The sequence below is a fragment of the Entelurus aequoreus genome, linkage group LG04 (assembly GCF_033978785.1).
Source record: "Entelurus aequoreus isolate RoL-2023_Sb linkage group LG04, RoL_Eaeq_v1.1, whole genome shotgun sequence".
NCBI classification, from domain to species: domain Eukaryota; kingdom Metazoa; phylum Chordata; class Actinopteri; order Syngnathiformes; family Syngnathidae; genus Entelurus; species Entelurus aequoreus.
In genome coordinates, this window is record NC_084734.1 from 31,175,518 (window position 1) to 31,198,782 (window position 23,265).

General features: G+C 38.4%; 1 protein-coding gene across 5 annotated transcripts in view; it reads left to right on the forward strand.

Annotated features, from left to right (window-relative positions):
- The window catches only part of utrn (utrophin), a 393,845-nt gene extending 377,982 nt beyond the window's left edge, over positions 1–15,863 (forward strand). For all 5 annotated transcript variants that reach the window (XM_062044584.1, XM_062044587.1, XM_062044585.1 and 2 more), the window contains 5 exons: positions 1,512–1,673; positions 2,452–2,686; positions 5,971–6,046; positions 6,127–6,210; positions 13,938–15,863. In XM_062044584.1, coding sequence (XP_061900568.1) covers positions 1,512–1,673; positions 2,452–2,686; positions 5,971–6,046; positions 6,127–6,210; positions 13,938–13,984 — 604 coding nt within the window. In that variant the 3' untranslated portion in view covers positions 13,985–15,863. The remainder of the gene's footprint in view (positions 1–1,511; positions 1,674–2,451; positions 2,687–5,970; positions 6,047–6,126; positions 6,211–13,937) is intronic.
- Positions 15,864–23,265: the final 7,402 nt, after the last annotated feature.

The following is a 23,265-nucleotide window of genomic DNA, read 5'->3' on the forward strand; positions in this document are numbered from 1 at the left end:
AAGAGCTTGCATACCTCTCGCTAATGCCGTAGCAGTGGGAGTGTCTCTGTGAGCAAGGCCAGGTACGTGTTACTACGCTAGAAAAGTAGTTCCTCTGTGTTAGCTCTTACAATGACAATGTAGCTACATCTTGGTTAATATGCGGTTACGCCATGTAAATTGAGTATTGTTGGCTGTTTTTGGATGTTTTTTTGTGTGTGTGTTTAATAGGGTGCATTGATGACTCCCATTAGTTGTATTGTTAGCTGCATTTTGCTAGCGTTTTTCACTGACTGGAATGCACAAAAAAGAAAGAAACAAGTTTTCTTGTCTCACTTAAGGACTGTGGATGATTCCAAATTCCATAAAAAAGTACAATTTCAATTTAATACATTAAAAAAAAACAATTAAACCTGTGCTGTATTTTTCGGAGTATAAGTCGCTCCGGAGTATAAGTCGCACCGGCCGAAAATGCATAATAAAGAAGGAAAAAAACATATATAAGTCGCACTGGAGTATAAGTCGCACCGGCCGAAAATGCATAATAAAGAAGGAAAAAAACATATATAAGTCGCAATGGAGTATAAGTCGTATTTTTGGGGGAAATTTATTTGATAAAACCCAACACCAAGAATAGACATTTGAAAGGCAATTTAAAATAAATAAAGAATAGTGAACAACAGGCTGAATAAGTGTACGTTATATGAAGCATAAATAACCAACTGAGAACGTGCCTGGTATGTTAACGTAACATATTATGGTAAGAGTCATTCAAATAACTATAACATATAGAACATGCTATACGTTTACCAAACAATCTGTCACTCCTAATCGCTAAATCCCATGAAATCTTATACGTCTAGTCTCTTACGTGAATGAGCTAAATAATATTATTTGATATTTTACGGTAATGTGTTAATAATTTCACACATAAGTCGCTCCTGAGTATAGGTCGCACCCCCGGCCAAACTATGAAAAAAATTGCGACTTATAGTCCGAAAAATACGGTATTTGAAATATATATGTATATCTTTCAAATCATGACTAACTGTATGGCACCTACGTAATTATATTAAACCTATTTCTTAACGTCATTAACATCATTAACAAATACAATTTTTTGACTTGATAATGTCATGAATTGTTTTTAATTTGTCATAAATTAGGTGTATTTGACATAGAATAAATAACAAATACATCTGTTGGAATTATTTAGGATAATATTTCACAATTGAATTAATGGACTAATTTGATAAATGTATCATTTTCCATCCTTCCATTTTCTACCGCTTGTCCCTTTTGGAGTCACGGGGGGGCTGGAGACTTAGTAAATTATATTTTATTTATTTAGCGAAGTGGTGTTACTATTTTAATGTTGGTCCAAAATTAATATTTTATTGATGTTTTTATCAGTATTCAGACTTAGTTTCTTAGGAAATTACAATTTCTGGTTTAAAGTGTCTTTTTTGCCATACCTCCATTTCTAGTTATTTTCAGAGCTATGCTAACCAAGATGTTTTTTTTCCCCTCAGCGATGACGAGCACACTCTGATCATTCAGTACTGTCAGACGCTGGGAGGAGAGGGCTCCCCCAACAGTCAGCCTCAGAGCCCCGCCCAAATCCTGCAGGCTGTGGAGAGGGAGGAGCGTGGCGAACTGGAGCGGGTCATATCGCGCCTGGAGGAGGAGCAAAGGTATGTACGTATGTATGAAAGGAGTAGACCGTAAGAAGTTGCAAGTGTAAAAAAAAGTTAACCCCTGGCCCTTTTCAAGTTAACATTCTGAACCGTCCTAGCTAGTGATGGCTGATATTATCTGCCGATAAATGCTTTAAAATGTAATATCGGAAATTATCGGTATCGGTTTTTCTATTATCGGTATGTTTTATTTTATTTATTTATTTATTTATTTTTTTTAAATTAAATCAACATAAAAACACAAGATACACTTACAATTAGTGCACCGACCCAAAAATCATCCCTCCCCCATTTACACTCATTCACACTCATTCACACAAAAGGGTTGTTTCTTTCTGTTATTAATATTCTGGTTCCTACATTATATATCAATATACAGTATCAATACAGTCTGCAAGGGATACAGTCCGTAAGCACACATGATTGTGCGTGCTGCTGGTCCACTAATAATACTAACCTTTAACAGTTAATTTTACTCATTTTCATTAATAACTAGTTTCTATGTAACTGTTTTTATATTGTTTTACTTTATTTTTTATTCAAGAAAATGTTTTTAATTTATCTATCTTATTTTATTTTATTTTTTAAAAAGGACCCTATCTTCACCATACCTGGTTGTCCAAATTAAGCATAATAATGTGTTAATTCAACGACTGTATATATCGGTATCGGTAATTAAGAGTTGGACAATATTGGGATAACGGCAAAAAAGCCAATATCGGACATCCCTAGTCCTAGCAAAACAATGTTGTGACAACTGAATGTTTGATTCCAGGACGCTACAGCGGGAGTACGAGCAGCTCAAAGAGCAGCAACGAGGGCCCCCTGCCGGGAGCCCGTGGCAATCGGAGAGCCCGTCCACCGCCCATCCTGACGAGGCCGACCTCCTGGCCGAGGCCAAGCTGCTGCGGCAACACAAGGGACGGTTGGAGGCCCGCATGCACATCTTAGAGGACCACAACAAGCAGCTGGAGTCTCAACTGCATCGCCTCAGGCATCTCCTGCACCAGGTGAACACACCATTCAAAGTGTTAATTAAACAGGAAATACGCTCCCAAAGTAACAAAATGTTTTTTTTAGTCTATAAAACAAAACACTACGACTAGTCCTTAATCCCGTTATTAGTATTCCATCCGCGCCTTCAGTTCCTCCATCAATAACTTGCACATTTGTTTACGCTCAGTCTAATTGCACTCTGAGTTTTGTTTTTTTTGATTGCTTGTGCCAAGCCATGCACAAACTCCTTCAGCTGAAACCAATAGTAATCCCAACAAATCAGAGGCAAGACGCAAGCTCCGGAAGAAGCTGCATGGATAATTACCTCCAGTAAAGGCGGAAGGGAGCTAATATGAATATGTATATGTTATGATTTACTGCCTCACTTTTAATGTAACAACATGTTTATTATTGTGGAGGCATCATACTGAGTGTTGTTTCTAATATTATGGCCCTTTCATGTAACATAAGGTAACCACAATATTAGAACTAGTTCTGATGCAGTGCAGTAACATAGCAAAGGGTGGCTATTTTGAAGAAACTAGAATATAAAACATGTTTTTAGTTATTTCACCTTTTTTTGTTAAGTACATAACTCCACATGTGTTCATTCATAGTTTTGATGCCTTCAGTGACAATCTGCAATCTAAATAGTCATGAAAATAAAGAAAACACATTGAATGAGGAGAAGGTGTGTCCAAACTTTTGGCCTGTACTATATATATAGGTATATAATATTGATATCAATGTGTAATGTTTTTCTGAATAAATAGCTGTTTATGCACAGCAATAAGTATTTTATTATTATTAATACCAATAAACCAATTATAGGTATATATATATATATATATATATATATATATATATATATATATATATATATATATATATATATATATATATATATATATATATATATATATACAGTATATATATATATATATAATAACACTTGCAAATAACAATTTAATGTTAAAATGTTATATCAACTTTATTAATATATTTTTTCGCACTTACATGAAAAAAAGTTTATTGTTTTGATAGTTATTATTACTGCAATTTGTTGTTAAATTTCTATTTAAGTTTCATCGTTTTGAAACAGACTTATACTGCCAAACACTTTTCAGGACATTTAAAGATGCTGAAATCAACCAAAGCCCTGCATTATTATCAGGGGTGTCCTGATACAACTTATTTACTTCCAATACAATATTGGAGCCTGGAGTTTTGGCGGATACTGATATTGATTCGATACGATATCTACACAAATTATAAATACTTTTCTTATTTTGTAGTGTAGAATGTAAGAACAAGTTTAATCAACTGAAACTACTCAGAGAATAATGGTAGGAATTCCAATAATTACCTTTTTATTATTGACTGTCTGGAATGGACGTATGCTGTCTTTAAATTGAAGTGAAGTGGTATTTTGGCGACCCCTCATGACCACAATATTCATTAGGTTGAATGATGAATGAAGGTGTGAATGAATGATGGGTTCCCACTTCTCTGTGAGCGCTTTGAGTATCTAACAATAGAAAAGCGCGATATAAAATCTAATACATTATTATTATTCATTATTAAATTAAGCTCAAGACGCGGTAAGTTGAATGATTTGGACATGTTTGTTACTGGATACTTTATAATACATTTCTACCTTGGAGACTTTGTATGTGTAAGTAATTTGCAACTATAATTTATTCATTCTTGATTATATTGACACGTGTTGTGTATTTGACTGCATTATTGCTGAATTTTGGACACTTATTCCGTATGTCTAGCTTGTGTGCTGATATCGGACTGATATCTCATACCAACATCAGATCGAGACACCCCAATTATTAACTGATACATTTTTATTAGATCTTATTAGGGTGTGCTGGTGTACCTAATTTTATGGCGGGGTGACGTCACATCAACCTACAGTAGGGGTCGGTATCCCAAAATGTTGAAAGAGCCATATTGGACCAAAAATACAAAAAAAAAAAATCTGTCTGGAGCCACAAACAATTAAAATCCTTACATAAGTGTTATAATGAAGACAACACATGATGTAAGTGTCTATATTAGCTATATTAGCCTACTATCAAAGGCTGACGCTTATCTTCGTTGACAGAAATGTTGTATTTTAATTTATATTCTACACATTTTTGCAACATTGGAAATAATTTGTAAAATGGAGGCTTCTCACAGGATGAGATAACTCCTGGAAATTACTGTCTTAGAATGGCCAAAGGTAGATGTGCGTGTCCAAGTTTAAGGAAACGGCAAGCTGTCTTCTTCTGATAGATTTATTACAATCTTTGCAAGCTGGGTAACATTTGCTGTGGTCTGGAACAACATGGCACACAAACAACTATCAGAAATGCAGCCAATATTCCATACAGATAATGTGTCATGAGGCATGCAAATATAAAAATAAATACGGAGAGGACATTTGTAAAGGAAATTAAATGAGCTAAAATCTACCTAACAACAAGGCATAATGATGCAATATGTACATACAGTTAGCCTAAATAGCATGTTAGCATCAATTAGCTTGCAGTCATGGATTGACCAAATATGACTGATTAGCCCTCCAGCAAATCAATAACATCAACAAAGTTCACCTTTGTGCATTCAGGCACAGCATAAAACATTTTGGTGGACAAAATGAGACAAAGGAGTGGCATAAAAACGTGCCTTTCTTTGGCAGCATCGGAGAAAGTCGTACATGTAAACAAACTACGGTGAGTTCAAGGATCGCTGAAATTAGTAGGACAAAACGGTGCTTGCCAAATACTGTCATCAGTGAAGCATGTTTAACATAAACAGTGAGATTTATAACAATTAGGAAGGTTTGTGTCATGTTTGTTCTCCTACAGAAAATATATTAAAACAAAAATATATTATTTCCATTTTCACACATCTCTGAAAGAGGTCCAGGGAGCCACTAGGGCGGCGCTAAAGCGGATCTAGACCTACAGTATTTAGATTTTCCCGTCTCCTTCAGTCTAATCCCGGCCTTGACGGTCGCTGTTTGTGAGCCTCCAGTTGTTGCCTGCTTTGAGCTTTTCAACATGTTAGCGCCGCGGGAGGCAGAAGATGAAGAAGGAGGCGACGAGGGGAGAGGAATGACAGGGAGGATAACAGCATTGATTTCTTGCAGCTGAGCTTTAAAGGGAATCTGGGATTGTGTTTCAAATGTCACCGACTATAAGTTGCTTGTCGTCACCAACCATGATTCAAATGTTGTCTTATCTTGCATAAAAAAACTAAAGTTTTTTGTGCGTATTTTACGGCTGTTTTCCTCTCTCAGCCGGAGGTGGACATGAGGCTAAATGGAGTTTCTTCTCCTGCTGTGCAAGACGGAGAAGCGCTTGCAGAGAACTCAGGTGAGTCACTCACTGAATGTATAAATGGAAACAGCGTGCGGAGTGTTGACTTCAAGTGTGCCATGCATGCTTGTGTTCAGATGAGCTGCTCGACCCTCACAACAGCAGCTCTGACCTGACCGATGTCATGGAGCAGATTAACAACTCCTTCCCTGCATGCAGTCGTAAGTTTACCCCCGAGCGTCTTCCTCCTCCGACCGTGTCTTTGCCATCCTCATCCTCCACAAGGTTGCACGTGTCATGTTTGACTAATACGATAAGAGGCCACGTTAACTCAAAGGCACTTTTGTCCTGACTGTATAAAGGAAGTCATGATTAATATACAGTAGAGTCCTTTTAGCTTTGATTTGTGGTGAAGCCTAATACAATTATTTTTTATGAGACTATGGGAATTAACAATACAACAAAGTGCAATAAAATTACAAGTGGTTTATTTCCTTGTAACACAATCACCACCTTCTTGCTCTCCTCGCACACTTACCTGACCTACATGTGTGTGTGTGTGTGTGTGTGTGTGTGTGTGTGTGTGTGTGTGTGTGTGTGTGTGTGTGTGTGTGTGTGTGTGTGTGTGTGTGTGTGTGTGTGTGTGTGTGTGTGTGTGTGTGTCCAATAATACACTTTCACTTTTAACTTAATTAGGAAGGCATCATTAAGGTGCATTGTGTACTTCTATATAAATCACAGGTGTCAAACTCAAGGCTGGCCCGCGACGTCATTTTATCTGACCCGCAAACACCTGGAAATGATATGTGTCAACAAAGTATTAAATTATTTTATTAAATAAAATGTTATTTATTTAATATATATTCAATATGTATTTAATTTATATTTATATGTATTTATTTATTTTATAACTAAATTATTTTCTCTCTAAATGTAATTGATTTTTTTCATTCTGACAGAAAAAAAAAAATATACTGCTTGAAATTGCATACCTTTTAAATTTTAATAGTATCCAATATTGCAACAAATATTACAGTATATTATCCAAACATGTTTTTGTCTAAAAAAAAAAATACAAAAAATACTTAACTTTACAGCAAACTACCCATCAAATTCATAAAAATAACAATACATTTTACGTTATTCTTGACAGCATATTACTGTAAATTGAAAAAAACTACTACTGTTTTTTTTGCGTTAAAATTCTGTTGACTGAGCTGCCAGTTTTCGACTGTAAAATCTACGCTTGTTGTTTTTAACGATGTATTACTGTAAATGGAAAGACGGTACATTTGTTTTTACGGTAGAAAAACTGGCAGCTAAGTTGCCAGAATAAAAAAAGAACTTGTACTGTTTTTAAATTAACAATATAATGTTTTAAAAATCTATGTAAATTTAAAACACATTCTGGGAACTAAGCTGCCAGCTTTTTCCGTAACCCCCCCCCCCCAAAAAAAAGTTGTACTGTTTTTCTATTTACCGTAAAATCTTGTAAAAAATAAAATAAAAAAAACACTATTTTACTGTAAAATTTTGTAAATGTAAAGTTTTTACTGTAAAATCGACAGTCTACTTAAAACAATTTATATAATTAATAGTGAAATCCAGAGGCAAATTCATACATTATTCACTGTTACAAGCGGCCCTCTGATGGCAGCCATAACTGCTATGTGGCCCTCAATGAAAATGAGTTTGACATCCCTGATATGAATGTTAGGGATGTCCAGATCATGGGATCATATTAGGGGCCGATATTTGCCCTTTTTAACTAATCAGCCATCAGCTGCTGAGCCCAGCCGATCCTTGCCACAACTGTGTCTCAGTGTTTACGTGCTAAAAAATTGTACTCATGGGAAAGATTCCTTCAAAAGGCATGCACGATTACATTTCCATATTCCTCGTTACACGCATGCAAGAGGTGTGTGCCTAAATTCCAGGAAGGTGCGTTTCTTGCCAGATCATTGGCTCCAATTTGAGAGAAAGCTGCGACGAGCGCCTCTCTAGAAGACGCTTCCTCACCACCATGGTGGAAAATAAAAGAAGTCTCTTCCAAGTAACATTATCACTGGAGGACAAGAAGAAAAGGAAAGGCTAAACATGCTACACGCGCACACCGAGCAGGATGACAGAAGAAGCTAACTAACCCCTAAAGCTTCAATGCACCAAATGTCGATACTAACGATACCCAGTATGGTATCAGTCTACAAACGATACTGAAGTGATTAGATCGATAATTGTCTTTTTCTTGTTATTATTAAGAAATAATTTTTGGGCTTGTTTACAAACTCAGAAAGTACATCTTTGGATGCAGAAAGGCTTTGAGGGCAAAACCCAAATGATTTCAATGGGAGCCAATTAGGGTTCGACAAATAAGGGAATTTTGATTTCCATTATGGCTTCTCACGATCATGAAACTAAAAATCTGGGGGAAAAAAGAACGATTAATGGGCCGCGCAACGTGCGTGCAAATGCAGAGCCTGTGACGGTGAAACGGATGAGGAGTGAATGAGTGGAAAAAGACTATGTCTGCTAGACGATTGGGATCCCACCATGGTTGCTACTTTGTATGTGACACACCGCTAGTGTGCCTAATTAACAATCAATAATCACTAAACTCAACAAAAAAAAGGAAGGCATATGATTTCTGCGTTCACGTAACCGCGGACGTAATCACGTAATTGGCCAATAAAACAGAATCCGCTGTTAAACTGTTAAAAAAATCCTATTGTTATAAATGAGTCAAGTGCTGTTATTATAAGGAGAAGATACATTTGTTTTGGAAAAGAACCGCTCATTCATCCCCGAAAAACACTCAACCGCCCCGTCCTGAATTAAGCAATGTCGATACGGCCACTTTAAAAAAGCGACTATGCTACCAAGCTAAAGCCAGCAACAACAATCCATACACCCACAACACATCTCATCTGCTTGTGTTGTTGTGAACGACATCATCGATGTAAGATCAATGAACAAACAGCGGTCGCAACTTCAGAGGCTCACTCTTTTTTTTTTTTAACCGCCTCAAGTGAGTTGCCTCTTTACTTGTCAAGCTAAGAACAACAGTACTCTTTCCCCCTTCACAATAATAGCGCAGTGTGCCACACTAACAAAATAAAGGTTTCCAGAAAGTACCTTACACAAGCAATATGTATTTAAAGCATTTAATGATACAATTACAAAATGATTATGCTTTGACCTAAAATGTTAGTCAAAATTGTCCAAAGATGTATTGCACCAATAAATGTGAGGATCTTTGGTTTTAATGAACAAACATTTTATTAAATGTTATATGACACAAAAAGCACACACTGTATGGTGGTAAAATAGGTGTAAAAGATAAAATACAGAATTAAAATCTAAACGGAAAAAATAAATGGTATTGTTTTTTTATATTGCTATTGTTATTTAAATCTATTGTTATTACTATTATTATCATTTTACTTGTTGTGGTTTATTCGTTACTAATTTATATCCGTTTTTTAAAAACTATATTTAAAGTTTAGTTTTGGTGGAACAATAAATACTAATGTTTTCAAATTAATGAATAATCGTGTTATTAATCGTGATTGCAATATCAATCAAAATAATCGTGATTATTATTTTTGCCATAATCATTCAACTCTGTAGCCAATAGTAGTTTTTGCTTTGGTTTAGTTATTGTGCATCAGCCACTGTATGAAAAAATGGTACGGTGCATTAAATACCACACATTTAATACATCATCTGATTTACAACAACACTCGCATTTCTTTTTAGATAAGATAAGCTTCATGAAAACATGTTATTGTGTTTACATTAGTTACTTGTTATGAAACATTTTCAGTTGTGTAATCCAGGGGTTCATAACCTTTTTGATCTTGGGGCCCAACTTTTCCACTACTGAGAGGCACGGGGCCCCCATTCAAATATTATAGCTGAATTGGTAATCTTATTATTTAACCTACTTACAGTTTAAAACCTTGTAAAATGTTATGAACCCATGTGTTAATCACAGCAATTATTATTTATTTAACACATAAACCTAAAGCTTTGGTCAGGCTGATTAAAAAAATAAATACTAACCAAATATACTGCATAAAAAGGGACTCATAAATAACTGACAAAAATACAATTACATACAATTATGTTATGCTAAAATATATAAACAAAATTAATGATGAATATGTTTCTTAACTACCGTATTTTCCGGACCATAGGGCGCACCTATCAAAAGAACATAACATTTTGGTTTTGTTTACTTGAGTCATATTGCAGTCTACATGTATCTCTTATGTTTGACTGCCATCTACTGGTCACATTTATAATTTCACCATGTACCAAATAAAATAGCTTTGAGGTCGGTAAGCAAAACCAGAATAATTCTATACATTAGGCGCACCGGGTTACAAGGCGCACTGTCGAGTTTTGAGGAAAACCAAGGATTTTAAGTGCGCCTTATAGTCCAGAAAATACGGTAAACTGTCAGTAAAAGTAAAGTTAAATACAAATACAGCTTCACCTCTTCAGTCATAATTTTTGGTGGAAATGTGTATACCGCTGCGGCCCATACGGAACAACAGCTGGGAATGGCCGTCTCAGGGATGCTAGCGGCCCAACAATAGGCCTCGGCCCTATGGTTAAGAACCAATGCTATAATCTATTCTCAAAGTGTAGAAGCGGGACTCGAAATCAAATCGGATCTGAGGCCAAAAATCGGATCAAGATTGGAGGCCAAAAATGTTGATCGGGACATTCCTAGTAATTATTATTATCCATAATAAGTCAATTAATAGATTATTGAATCCTTAATCTGTTCCTGGGTCTTATGTGTTGTGCTACTTTACTAAAAGCTGCGGCAAACTTTACAACATGACTTCAAACTTTATTCATAAATGAAAGCAAAGACTAAAGACATTAAAATGCATCAAAATCATATTCCGACGTGTCGCTCCTTGACTCATAATCGCATTCTCCTGCAGACGTAGCAGGGTTCTTGTTACAAATCACATGTGGCAGCTGCTGCGTTGCTATTTGCATTTCCAGGCTGCACAGCAGAACAGTGTTGTGTGCACCTGTGTGTGTTTGTGTGTGTGTCTGCATGCAAGCGTGCGACCATGTATTATTACAGAAAACGGTGCGAGACAGTTCTTTGTTTTGTTTTCCAACGCCTTAAGCCTCTCGGCAAGACCACAGGTAAGATGGAGCTATACTTTAGGAGTTCCACAGTCCTACCATACTCTCGTCCATCCTCCTGCATCCATGATGACATTACAGGGAGACGTCCTTCTAGAAGCCCTTGAAGTCTCCGACGTGTGTGTGTGTAATGTGAGGAGGGCAGCCACTGTGATGATTTACCACAGGAATCTATTTTCAAGCTTGCTTCCTACAAAGATCGCCGCACACCTTCCAGAATTATATTCTTCTAAAGTACAATACCCAAAACCAGTGAAGTTGGCACGTTGTGTAAATGGTAAATAAAAACAGGATACAATGATTTGCAAATCCTTTTCAATTTATATTCAATTGAATAGACTGCAAAGACAAGATATTTAATGTTCGAACTGAGAAACTTTATTTATTTTTGCAAATAATCATTAACTTAGAATTTAATGGCAGCAACACATTGCAAAAAAGTTGGCACAGGGGCATGTTCACCACTGTGTTACATGGCCTTTCCTTTTAACAACACTCAGTAAATGTTTGGGAACTGAGGAGACCAATTTATGAAGCTTTACAGGTGGAATTCTTTCCCATTCTTGCTTGATGTACAGCTTAAGTTGTTCAATAGTCCGAGGGTCTCCGTTGTGGTATTTTAGGCTTCATAATGCGCCACACATTTTCAATGGGAGACAGGTCTGGACTACAGGCAGGCCAGTCTAGTACCCGCACTCTTTTACTATGAAGCCACGCTGGTTTAACACGTGCAGAATGTGGCTTGGCATTGTCTTGCTGAAATAAGCAGGGGCGTCCATGGAAAAAAACTTTGCTTGGATGGCAACATATGTTGCTCCAAAACCTGTCTGTACCTTTCAGCATTAATGGCGCCTTCACAGATGTGTAAGTTACCCATGCCTTGGGCACTAATACACCCCCATACCATCACAGATGCTGGCTTTTCAACTTTGCGCCTATAACAATCCGGATGGTTCTTTTCCTCTTTGGTCCGGAGGACACGACGTCCACAGTTTCCAAAAAACAATTTGAAATGTGGACTTGTCAGACCACAGAACACTTTTCCACTTTGCATCAGTCCATCTTAGATGAGCTCGAGCCCAGCGAAGCCGGCAGCGTTTCTGGGTGTTGTTGATAAATGGCTTTTGCTTTGCATAGTAGTTTTAACTTGCTCTTACAGATGTAGCGACAAACTGTAGTTACTGATAGTGGTTTTCTGAAGTGTTCCTGAGCCCATGTGGTGATATCCTTTACACACTGATGTCGCTTTTTGATGCAGTACCGCCTGAGGGATCCAAGGTCACGGGCATTGCGGCTTACGTGCAGTGATTTCTCCAGATTCTCTGAACCTTTTGATGATATTACGGACCGTAGATGGTGAAATCCTTAAATTCCTTGCAATAGCTGGTTGAAATGTTGTTCTTAAACTTAGCTGGTTGGAGAAATGTTGTTCTTAAACTGTTGGACAATTTGCTCACGCATTTGTTCACAAAGTGGTGACCCTCGCCCCATCCTTGTTTGTGAATGACTGAGCATTTCATGGAATCTACTTTTATACCCAATCATGGCACCCACCTGTTCCCAATAAAGTTTCTCAGTTCGAACATTAAATATCTTGTCTTTGCAGTTTATTCAATTGAATATAAGTTGAAAAGGACTTGCAAATCATTGTATTCTGTTTTTATTTACCATTTACACAACGTGCCAACTTCACTGGTTTTGAGTTTTGTAAATCCAAGTCCAGACTAGAGATGGACTCTGAAACTGGGCTACATGATAACAGAGATGTCTACATAAACAGAAGCAACCGGATTGAAAGAAGAAGAGGCTGTCTGTGTTTTATTCCGCTGCTAAATGAATGCAGACTCAGCCAATTGCAACAAGTGCTCGTCTGTGAAATTTGTGCAAGTAACGTCTTGTAAGTAATGTAACGTCCTGACAGAAATACACAGTCTGACGCTCTTTTAAACGTCATTGTTGACCTTAATGCGTCAGCAGCAGCACTCATAACACCGTTAGCACCTCAGTGCTAGCCAACAGCCACAACAATAACAACAACACAACACTTCTTCATTATTCGGTTACGGCAAGTCAGGTTTTATTTTCTAATTAATTACTTAGTTATTGTGTCATTTATGTAATTGAAGTATTTCAATTACTCAACTTGATTGTCAAAAAACTTACATTGAAATTAAAAGAGTTTTGATTTGGGGGTTTTTCAAATTGCATGTCTAACTTTTTAAGTAGCGGTTCGGGCACCATTTGTTATTAGTGTCAGTTTAAATGTAAACAATATCCATCCCAAGTCAAGACATGTAAATACATGTTTTATTGAAGGTATTTTAATGTCATTTTAATTCAATTTAGAATAATTTAATGAACTTATTTCTTCCATTTAAAATTGTGTTTTTGATTACAAAATCTATAAAGTTCAACAAATACCATTTTTGTAAAAAAATATATGTTACTTTTATATTTTAATTCAAAATTATTTTGAAATGAATGGCTCATACCTTTAAGACTAACATTTAATTTGTATTTTAATTCCTTAATATTCCCCCTACACGTATCTAATCATTCTAAATAAAAATATAACATTGTATAAACCAAAATTTCAACCCAGTCATTAAATTATTAAAACAGTTTAATTACCTGTGGTAATTTATCATTGTTTTAAGAGGAACATTTGTTTTTCTTTGGGAATTGTTTCTTTTTACACTTGAAGTATATTCCATGACTTTTGTTCATGTGATTTTAATTTGCCATTTCTGTTTTTTTTTATTGTGTTGGTTTGCAGGTGATGTGAACAAAGAGCGACTCGGCCATTCCACAACAAGCCCATAAATCCCAAAGACGCACAGGACATGACAACTTGTCTCCTTACACCACCTTGTCGTCGTGTACTATGCAACACTTGTCCTTGATTGGTTCATTATTGACCCCTCCCACTTCTTTTGCTTTTCTATGAAAAATGTCCAATATTATTCTCTTGTCTTTTCTTTGGTGGGACTGGGAATCAAACTGTTACATTTCTTTTCTCATTCCACTTTCTCTTTACTCAGATTCTAACTCTGGTAGTCTGAGTTGAAGTTTGAGTACCTTCGAAATGCGGTCGCTTTTTGCAGAGTTACCCCGAAAGTACAGTATTGGGTCCACACTAAAAAAAGGAAATATAATCGCAGTAATTATATTATTTAATTTTATTGACTATATGAGAATAAAGTCATCATTTCATGACGAAAATGTGGTCATTTCACAAGCTAAACCTCATAATTTCTGTTCTCGCACACAATTACCTTTTTCTTCTAAAAGTATATATTTTGTTCCTTGTAGTATTCCAATTTCATTGACATAACATTGCAACATTTCTCTGAAGAAGTATTTTTCTCAAAAAATAAATGTTTTGTCCTAATAATGTGACATTTATTCTGCTAACTTTACCACTTCTCAAGCAAAAATACGACACTGTTCATTCAAAATATCACACTACAATTAAAACTTTTTGAGGACTCTATATATATATATATGTATATATATATATATATATATATATATATACTATTCTGACAATATCCTTGTAATATTAACATTTATTTTTCCATATAAAAAAACCCAACTATCTTTAATTATTTTTTTAAAAAAAAATGTTTCCCCATAACAGTAATAATATGACTTATTCTAATTTTAAGGTTCAAGTTCTTTTCTTGAAATGACCCTAACTTCTTTTTTTTGTAATATTCAATACTTGATTCTCAAAATATTCCATTAGGACTTTTCCTCAAAAATAAACAACCATTTTTTTAATTTTTTTTTTCAATATTCAGATCTTATTCTCCTACAAGTATGACTTAATTTGGAAAAAAAACTAACTTTTTTTCTTGCAATATTGTGACCTTTTTCTCGCACCACTAGGATTTTTAAAAACATTTTTTTAAACTACATGTAACTTTATTCATGTACAATTTTGACTTTTTCCCCGAAACCCCACAACTTTTTTGAATGCATTATTCTGACTTTATTCTCGTATGATTCTGATATTCCTCGGAAGACCCCTAACTTTTTTTCTTGCAACTTTATTGTAATTTATGACATATTTCTGCTAATGTTATTAAAATTCTACATGTAACAGCACAACTTAACTGCGGTAATTTTTATTTTTCCTCATAATTATATTTTCTTTTGTGTGTGGCTCTAATACGCTCTGTGTTTGAACGCATGAATATGAATGAATTGAAACTGCGTTGTTACGTCATATAACGCCACTCCTTGTGTGCCTATACAGTTTGTCATTCCACGTGTGGAACTACACACTTGTTGTAAAATTGGGGTTGTACGACATGTAAATTTTGTTTTTGTTTTTAAAGGAAAGTTGTCAATCAAGAGGAAAGCCATGATTGCCTTGCTACCTCAGAGACAAAAGCTCACTGTATTGAGTGTACACTGCAAGGAGGAGGAAACCAAGTTTGTGAGTTTGAAATCAACTGGCGCCATTGTTACTGTAGCACACTGGTCCTGCTGAAGCCTGTTTCTCCTCCTGCCCTCACTGTCGTCGTGCTCGTCATCCTCTTGTGACGCTAAACAACACTACTATAACCTCCACCTAGCTTCTCCGTGTGGGTGTTTCTCTCACTTTACGACTTTCTTGCCTGAGGTATGTAAAATAGACGCGCCACGTTCTGTGTAAAATGGCTACATTGTTTTGTTTCCAAATAAACATTTTATAACAACACAACTTCTCTTTTCAAACGTCTGTCGGTCTGGCGTGACACATGGTGACTTGCTCTTTGTTGTAATCGGTATTAATAAGAATAAGTACGATTAAACATACAAAACCCAGAACCAGGGAAGTTGGCAAGTTGTGTAAATCTAAAATAAAAAAACAAATACAATCAATTGCAAAGCCTTTTCAACTTATATTCAATTGAATAGAATGCAAAGACAAGATATTTAATGTCAGAACTGATAAACTTAATTTTTTTTTTGCAAATAATCATTAATTTAATGGCAGCAACACATTGCAAAAAAGTTGGCACAGGGCGATTTTTACCACTGTGTTACATGGCCTTTCCTTTTAACAACACTCAGTAAACGTTTGGGAACTGAGGAGACCAATTTTTGAAGCTTTTCAGGTGGCATTCTTTCCCATTCTTGCTTGATGTACAGCTTAAGTTGTTCAACAGTCCGGGGTCTCCGTTGTGGTATTTTAGGCTTCATAATGCGCCACACATTTTCAATGGGAGACAGGTCTGGACTACAGGCAGGCCAGTCTAGTACCTGCACTCTTTTACTATGAAGCCACACTGTTGTAACACGTGCAGAAAGTGGCTTGGCATTGTCTTGCTGAAAAAGACATTGCTTGGATGGCAACATATGTTGCTCCAAAACCTGTATGTACCTTTCAGCATTAATGGTGCCTTCACAGATGTGTAAGTTACCCATGTCTTGGGCACTAATACACCCCCATACCATCACAGATGCTGGCTTTTGAACTTTGCACCTATAACAATCCGGATGGTTCTTTACCTCTTTGTTCCGGAGGACACAACGTACACAGTTTCCAACAACAATTTGAATTGTGGACTCGTCAGCCCACAGAACACTTTTTCACTTTGCATCAGTCCATCTTAGATGAGCTCGGCTCCAGCAAAGCCGGCTGCGTTTCTGGGTGTTGTTGATAAATGGCTTTCGCTTTGCATAGTAGAGTTTTAACTTGCACTTACAGATGTAGCGACCAACTGTAGTTACTGACAGTGGGTTTCTGAAGTGTTCCTGAGCCCATGTGGTGATATCCTTTACACACTGATGTCGCTTTTTGATGCAGTACGGCCTGAGGGATCGAAGGTCACAGGCATTCAATGTTGGTTACGTGCAGTGATTTCTCCAGATTCTCTGAATCTTTTGATAATATTACGGACCGTAGATGGTGAAATCCCTAAATTCCTTGCAATAGCTCGTTGAGAAATGTTGTTCTTAAACTGTTGGACGATTTGCTCACCCATTTCTTCACAAAGTGGTGACCCTCGCCCCATCCTTGTTTGTGAATGACTGAGCATTTCATGGAAGCTGCTTTTATACCCAATCATGGCACCCACCTGTTCCCAATTAGCCTGTTCACCTGTGGGATGTTCCGAATAAGTGTTTGATGAGCATTCCTCAACTTTCTCGGTCTTTTTTGCCACTTGTGCCAGCTTTTTTGAAACATTCCAAATTCCAAATGAGCTAATATTTGCAAAAAATAACAGTTTACCAGTTCGAATGTCAAGTATCTTGTCTTTGCAGTCTATTCAATTTAAAATAGGTTGAAAAGGATTTGCAAATCATTGTGTTCTGTTTTTATTCACCATTTACCCAACGTGCCAACTTCACTGGTTTTGGGTTTTGTAAATTTAGCCTCCAACAAATAACAGGAGTTAGAAACATTCTGGCCACAGATGCTCCTTTGTGCCATGTGTTTACAACAGAGTGGATTGCTAACGTGGGTGATTCCCACTATTTTGGACTGGTAGTAGTCGATTCGCAGAGATCAATCTGCCACACTAGACCTCAAAGTCATTGAGTGGAAATTACACTTCAATGACTGTCGTTGGCTTTGGCAGTAGGATTGCTCGTTTGCATTAAAACAGTTTTTCTCACTACGATAGGACAGAAAGATCACTGCCCAGTGTTGCGTTTGACCAGATGTTCCTCCAAGTGGGATGTAAAACGCTGGTCAGTCCCAAGTTACTTAGATGACACATAAACTGATCTCGAATATACACCAATCACAGAATAGGTATTTTCTAATTTTATTGTCAAATATTTGAGAATAGAGACCAGCCTCGAACAACACATCCAAATGCGTAGCCCAAGTTGATCTGGCAACTTCCCGGAAAGCCCTCTCCTCTTCAGTATCTCCCCCCGCCCTCACTTGTCTCACCTCAAACACATGCTCATTGTCTCTTATCTTGAGTCGGCCTGGGAAGCACAGGAAGGAGGAATTCCTCCTCTCTGCCTTCTACTTCAAGGCCGGCCCAAGTGCGAGCACTTTGTCATGGGATGAAAAGAAAAGCAAAGAGTACAATATGGAACATTAGCTATATGTAATATGACTATGAAAATTAATAAGTAACACAAAATATGGATATATGAATATATATATATATCTTTCAATTCCCCCTTCAGATCTTATCCAAAAGATCTCTCCTACGAGAGCAACACCTCTAAAGCACGCCCTACATTAAAGTAGGTGCTGTTTTGGTTTTCGAGCAAGCTATCGATAAACAATCAAACCATAGTTACATGGGAGAGAGAAGGAGGGAGTCAACGTCAATGTCGTCATTGTCAGGGAAGGAAACTAACGGTCCCTGAAAGTCACCACTATGCTTGACCCCCTTCAGTGACATAGCAAGCCCAGAACCAGGGTGGGGTTGACCTTTGACAGCTCTAACAATGATGCGGGTGCATAGAGACCTAGCACAAGGGGCAATAAAGCATCCGCATGAGGTTATGACGGCCAAGAAAACTCCAATGGAGACCAGGGCCGACTTAATTAGGTCAGACCACCTGCCAAAGGTGTTATGAAGCCAATCTTTAAAGGGGTCAGAGACACCGGAAACTTCAGTAAGTTCTTAGGCTCTGAGGCCTTCTAAGGCGCTCTGGACCGAGCCAACGGGGGCAGCATTGTTAGGAATGAAGGTACAGCATTGGTCACCAAACATTGCACACACACACCTTCTTCCTTGGCTAGGATGCGGTCAAGGGCTATGCGGTTCTGGATGGCCATGAGGGAGGTCGGGGCAAGTTGTTCAGCAAGTCCCTCAACGGCGTCACGAGTCAGGTTGGTCAGTCTCAACAGATTATAAAAAACATAGTTAATGCGTTCTACATTTTTAGTAGCCGTCACAGGGAAAATAGCACCAATGATAGGAAGGTTCTCGAAACCTGCACAGGATTCACACCACAATTTGTGTTGTGAGGGGACCCCTCTTGGTTGTCCAATTGCATCAAAGTAAACACCATCAGGGTTTCTCATCAGATCAAAGGAGCCCTTTACACTCCTCCGAGATAAAACATGGCGGCGTCGGCGAGAAGTTAGAGAGGCCGCTGAGACAGGAGTTACAAGGGGAGTTAATTTGGTACCCACTAGGGTGAGTGGGGTCACCAGTCTAACCATAGCACAAAGCCCTACGGATAACTTTGGGATTCTAATGTACAATCTGTGCTCCCCACAATACCAGAATAAGTCAGCTCGTGCCCAAGGGCCTATCCTTGAGCCATCTATCAGTGTGGTGCATCAGGAAGGGTTAATGTCACCCAATTTGTTGGGGGACGAAGAGGGTCCTTTGAATTGAAAACACGTGTAATTCAGCTTTTGGGCCACAAATGGAAGAAGTCGGGTGGAATTGTCAACAGGAGGGTACACACTAGCCAACAAATCGCACCCTGGTGGCGTGGGTTCAGAGAACAAGGAAATAAGACAGTTTGAGCCATTTATGTCAGTCAACTTAAAAGGAGCGGGGTAAGTGTGGGGAAAAGGACGTCCAGCGGAACAAGCAACACAGTCACCCAGGTTTTGGCATCCACCTGAGCCACAGGTTTACCTGTACCCGCTCCTAAGGTCAAAGTTACCAGGCCTTCGGTGGTGATGTCATTAGCACGCACAGATGTGAGAGCCTTTGAAACACCACCAAGGTGGGGTGGTACTTTAGGTGCTACAGAGGGTGTAGAGGTAGTTAACGCCCTCTCAAGGACATTAATTTTAATAATTAGAGTCTGTATCAGTCAGGTCAAGCCCCAAAACAACATAAAAGGGAAGATGGGCACAACTTACCAGAGTATGTTGTCTGCATCCGACACCAATGGTTCAGGTTGCGTCGTAACAAATATAGAGGTTATTACCACGGTAATAGCTATTGTGTCCCCCGTAATTAATCACACTGCACAGGTCAAAAAATAAGTCTTGCTATCCCCTTTGACCCAGTCTATTTAAAGTCCGCTGTTTGTTCTTAGACACTTGTCAGTCATTGTCGTCAGGAAGGAAGAACTGAGACACAAAGACAGTAGAACACGCCCAAGCACCAGTCCGTCAGGGAACACTACCGGGTGTGACATCCTGCTTTTCGTCTATCAAAATCAGAGTAATTCAGGTAACGAAACGGGGATAAACATCAAACTTTTCACTTAATATAACGACACAGATAGTTATGCTGAAAACAAGCAAGAGAAATTGGATAACTTCGAGTATAAAGGCTGGTCTCAAATAAGGATATACAATATAGAAGTTAAAAAGAGTAATATAGGTAGAAAATCTCTCTCTCAGCGTCGTCTTCTGGGCTGTAGGATTATGTGTGTGTAATTAAAGCCTCGCTCTTCTATGACGCTAAAAATGAGTCGTTTTCTGCTCCCGTTCTTCTTCAGATGCCTCAGGCTCAAAAGGCGCTGCTGGGGGTCGAGTGGGGCAGATGTATTGGCGATGTCAGCAATGACATCCGCTGGTAATCTGTCAGGTTCTTCAGCAGGAGTGTAGAGGGAGAGGTGGTACCAGGTGTCCCCTTTTCCAGCTAATCGAAGGGCGTGAGACGTCCGTTCCACGACCTTGAAGGGACCAGTCCACCTGGGCTCCGTCCACTTGCGTTTGATGACCTAGATCTTGACCCTCTCAGCGGCCGGAAGGGAATCTGGAGTGGCGGGCTGTCATCCTCGTATCTGTACAGAAGAACTGGCACACAAATTCTGCATTTTTTGTGTAAAATACCATTTTGGTTTTACGCTGAGTCCTCCTTCCATGGCGGCTGCTGGTCCTGGGCTGACCTGTATGCAGCTCATAGGGTGAAAAAACTCAAAGGGCGGTAAAACAGTTTTATTCACGGACCTTCAAATGATCATTAACGCTAATTGCAACATGTCAATCCAATTAAATTTGGTCTGTGCACAGATTTTAGCCAATTAGTTTTTAATGTTCTGGTCCATCCTTTCAACCTTACCTTGGGACTCAGGATGGTACCCCAAACCTGTGTTCTAGTCCGAAAGCCTTTTCGACCAAGGCTAAGTGAGGTTGTTTTTTTTGTTTTTTTTAAATGGTTGCCGTTGTCTGACCTAATCTTTTTGGGGAAACCATGTCGGGGTACTAGGTCATTCACAAGTCATTTAATTACTGATATTGCATCCTCTTTTGAGGCTGTTGTTGCTTCCGGCCAACCACTGTGATTGTCAACACAAGTCAGTACGTACCTTTTCCCTTGTACCGTATTGATCATATCAGTGAAATCAAAGACTATACATGATTCACCCTGACCTCCTCCATATTCTAAATTTGATCTACTAAACTACTATCGATGTGTAAAATCGTTATTTTCAAATTAAAATTAGTTATAACTTCTTACCCACGGTAAAAATGTTAAAACTATGGAATGTGTCAGAGTCGGATGATTGTCGATTTTGTTCCAAGGAGTCTGTATCCACCCTCACTCACCCCCTTCTGTTTCTGAAAAAAAGACTGTGTTAGTCATACTATCACTTTCAGAAACATCTAAGAAAAAGGTCAGCTAATAGTCAAGTAGCGGAGGACAAGTCATGTTTGAGGTCAATGATTGTCTCTTTAGCCTCTATGGTCCACTGGGGGGTGTTGTTAGGGTAGGGGACCCTTAGCAATATCACAAATAACTCAAACTCAACTAAACCCTAGCTTTTATGTAACTTATTCAATATGGTGAAAGTAACAAATATGCTTATATTTGTATTGTCACCAATACTAGAAAAATACTACCCTTGTGGCGAATGCTTTAGCAATAGTATTTTGAAATTTTACCACACCTGGTAGCCCCAATAATTCATTAAGTCAAGCTCATGTTGTAGAAAGTTGAATGATGCGGACACGTTTGTTACTGAATACTTTCTATCAGACTTCTGCCTTGGCAACTTTGTGTATGTAATGAGCAACTATAATTATTTGATATGCTTAAATGTGTAATGTGTCGTTTTAGCTCAGCTGTTGTGTAGCTGCTAGCTCCTCGTAGCCTACAGGTGTCTAAAGTGCAGCCCATAGTTATGTGTTTAACACAACTATGTGCTAAACCTAAACAATTGAAAATGTGGTATTTGGGTGTCGGTGTAATGTTTGGCAGCTACGCCGTGTCTTATCATTGCACCTAAGTTCTCTGGTTTTGTAGGCGAGACAGAGAGCAAGTGAACAATGTGGGACACAATTGTGTCCATCTTATACCATGCTAGTTGTTTCAAAGATAGGTCAACATGAGCAACCACACCTTGAGTTCCAACATATATAAATATACAAAGGAGTCAAAGGTCTCCTGGTATGAGTGTCTAACTGGTGATCATAACATATGGCGAGTCGGGTGGCAGAATACACGGAAGCATCTCAGTCAGTCAGGGTTTTCACTGTTAGAGCAGTTGGATGTCAGCCATTCCTGTTGTTTCAGGCTGTGGTAGGAGCCTTGGTAGTGGTGTTGCAGCTTGGTGGTTGAGCCGTCAGGTAACACCAGGAAGGTTCCTTCTGTGCGATATTGAATGTCAGGGTACAGTCTGTAAAGGAGGTCAATACCAATCTGGCAGGGTGTGTGCAGGTCAATCACGAAGGGGTGCTTTAGTGTGTGTCCCGCAATCTGAACCGGAAGTGGTTTGGTGACAGGTAACCTTCTTGTGACCCCAGCGAAGCCTTCGACCTTTAAAGAGGAAGCACACAGTTTCTTTGGTACCTCTGCATTCAGAATCGAATGGGTGGCGCCAGTGTCAATCACGAACTGATAACATTGTCCGTTGACACTCATGTCCAGCAGGGGGCCAGTCTGTATCTCCTGCTGGGGCTCCTGCGGTGGGCGTCCTTTGCCACGCTTTTGTGTTTGTTGGCACTACGGAACCTTTCCTGTTCGAAAATGTTCGGACAATCACGACTCCAGTGACCAGGCTGGTCACAGCCGAAACAGTTTCCACCCCGGACTGGCTTTGAAGCACCGTGTTATCCACCACCCGAGTCCAACCGTCTGGTCGCACGTCTGTTGAGGATTCTTTCCTCCACCTGTTGGAACTCAGAAGCAAGGTCACCCAGTGCTGAATATACCCTAGCTGATTTTTTACTAATTAGTTCTTTTGACCTTTTATCTTCAGCGATCTGTAAATTAAGGAGTTGC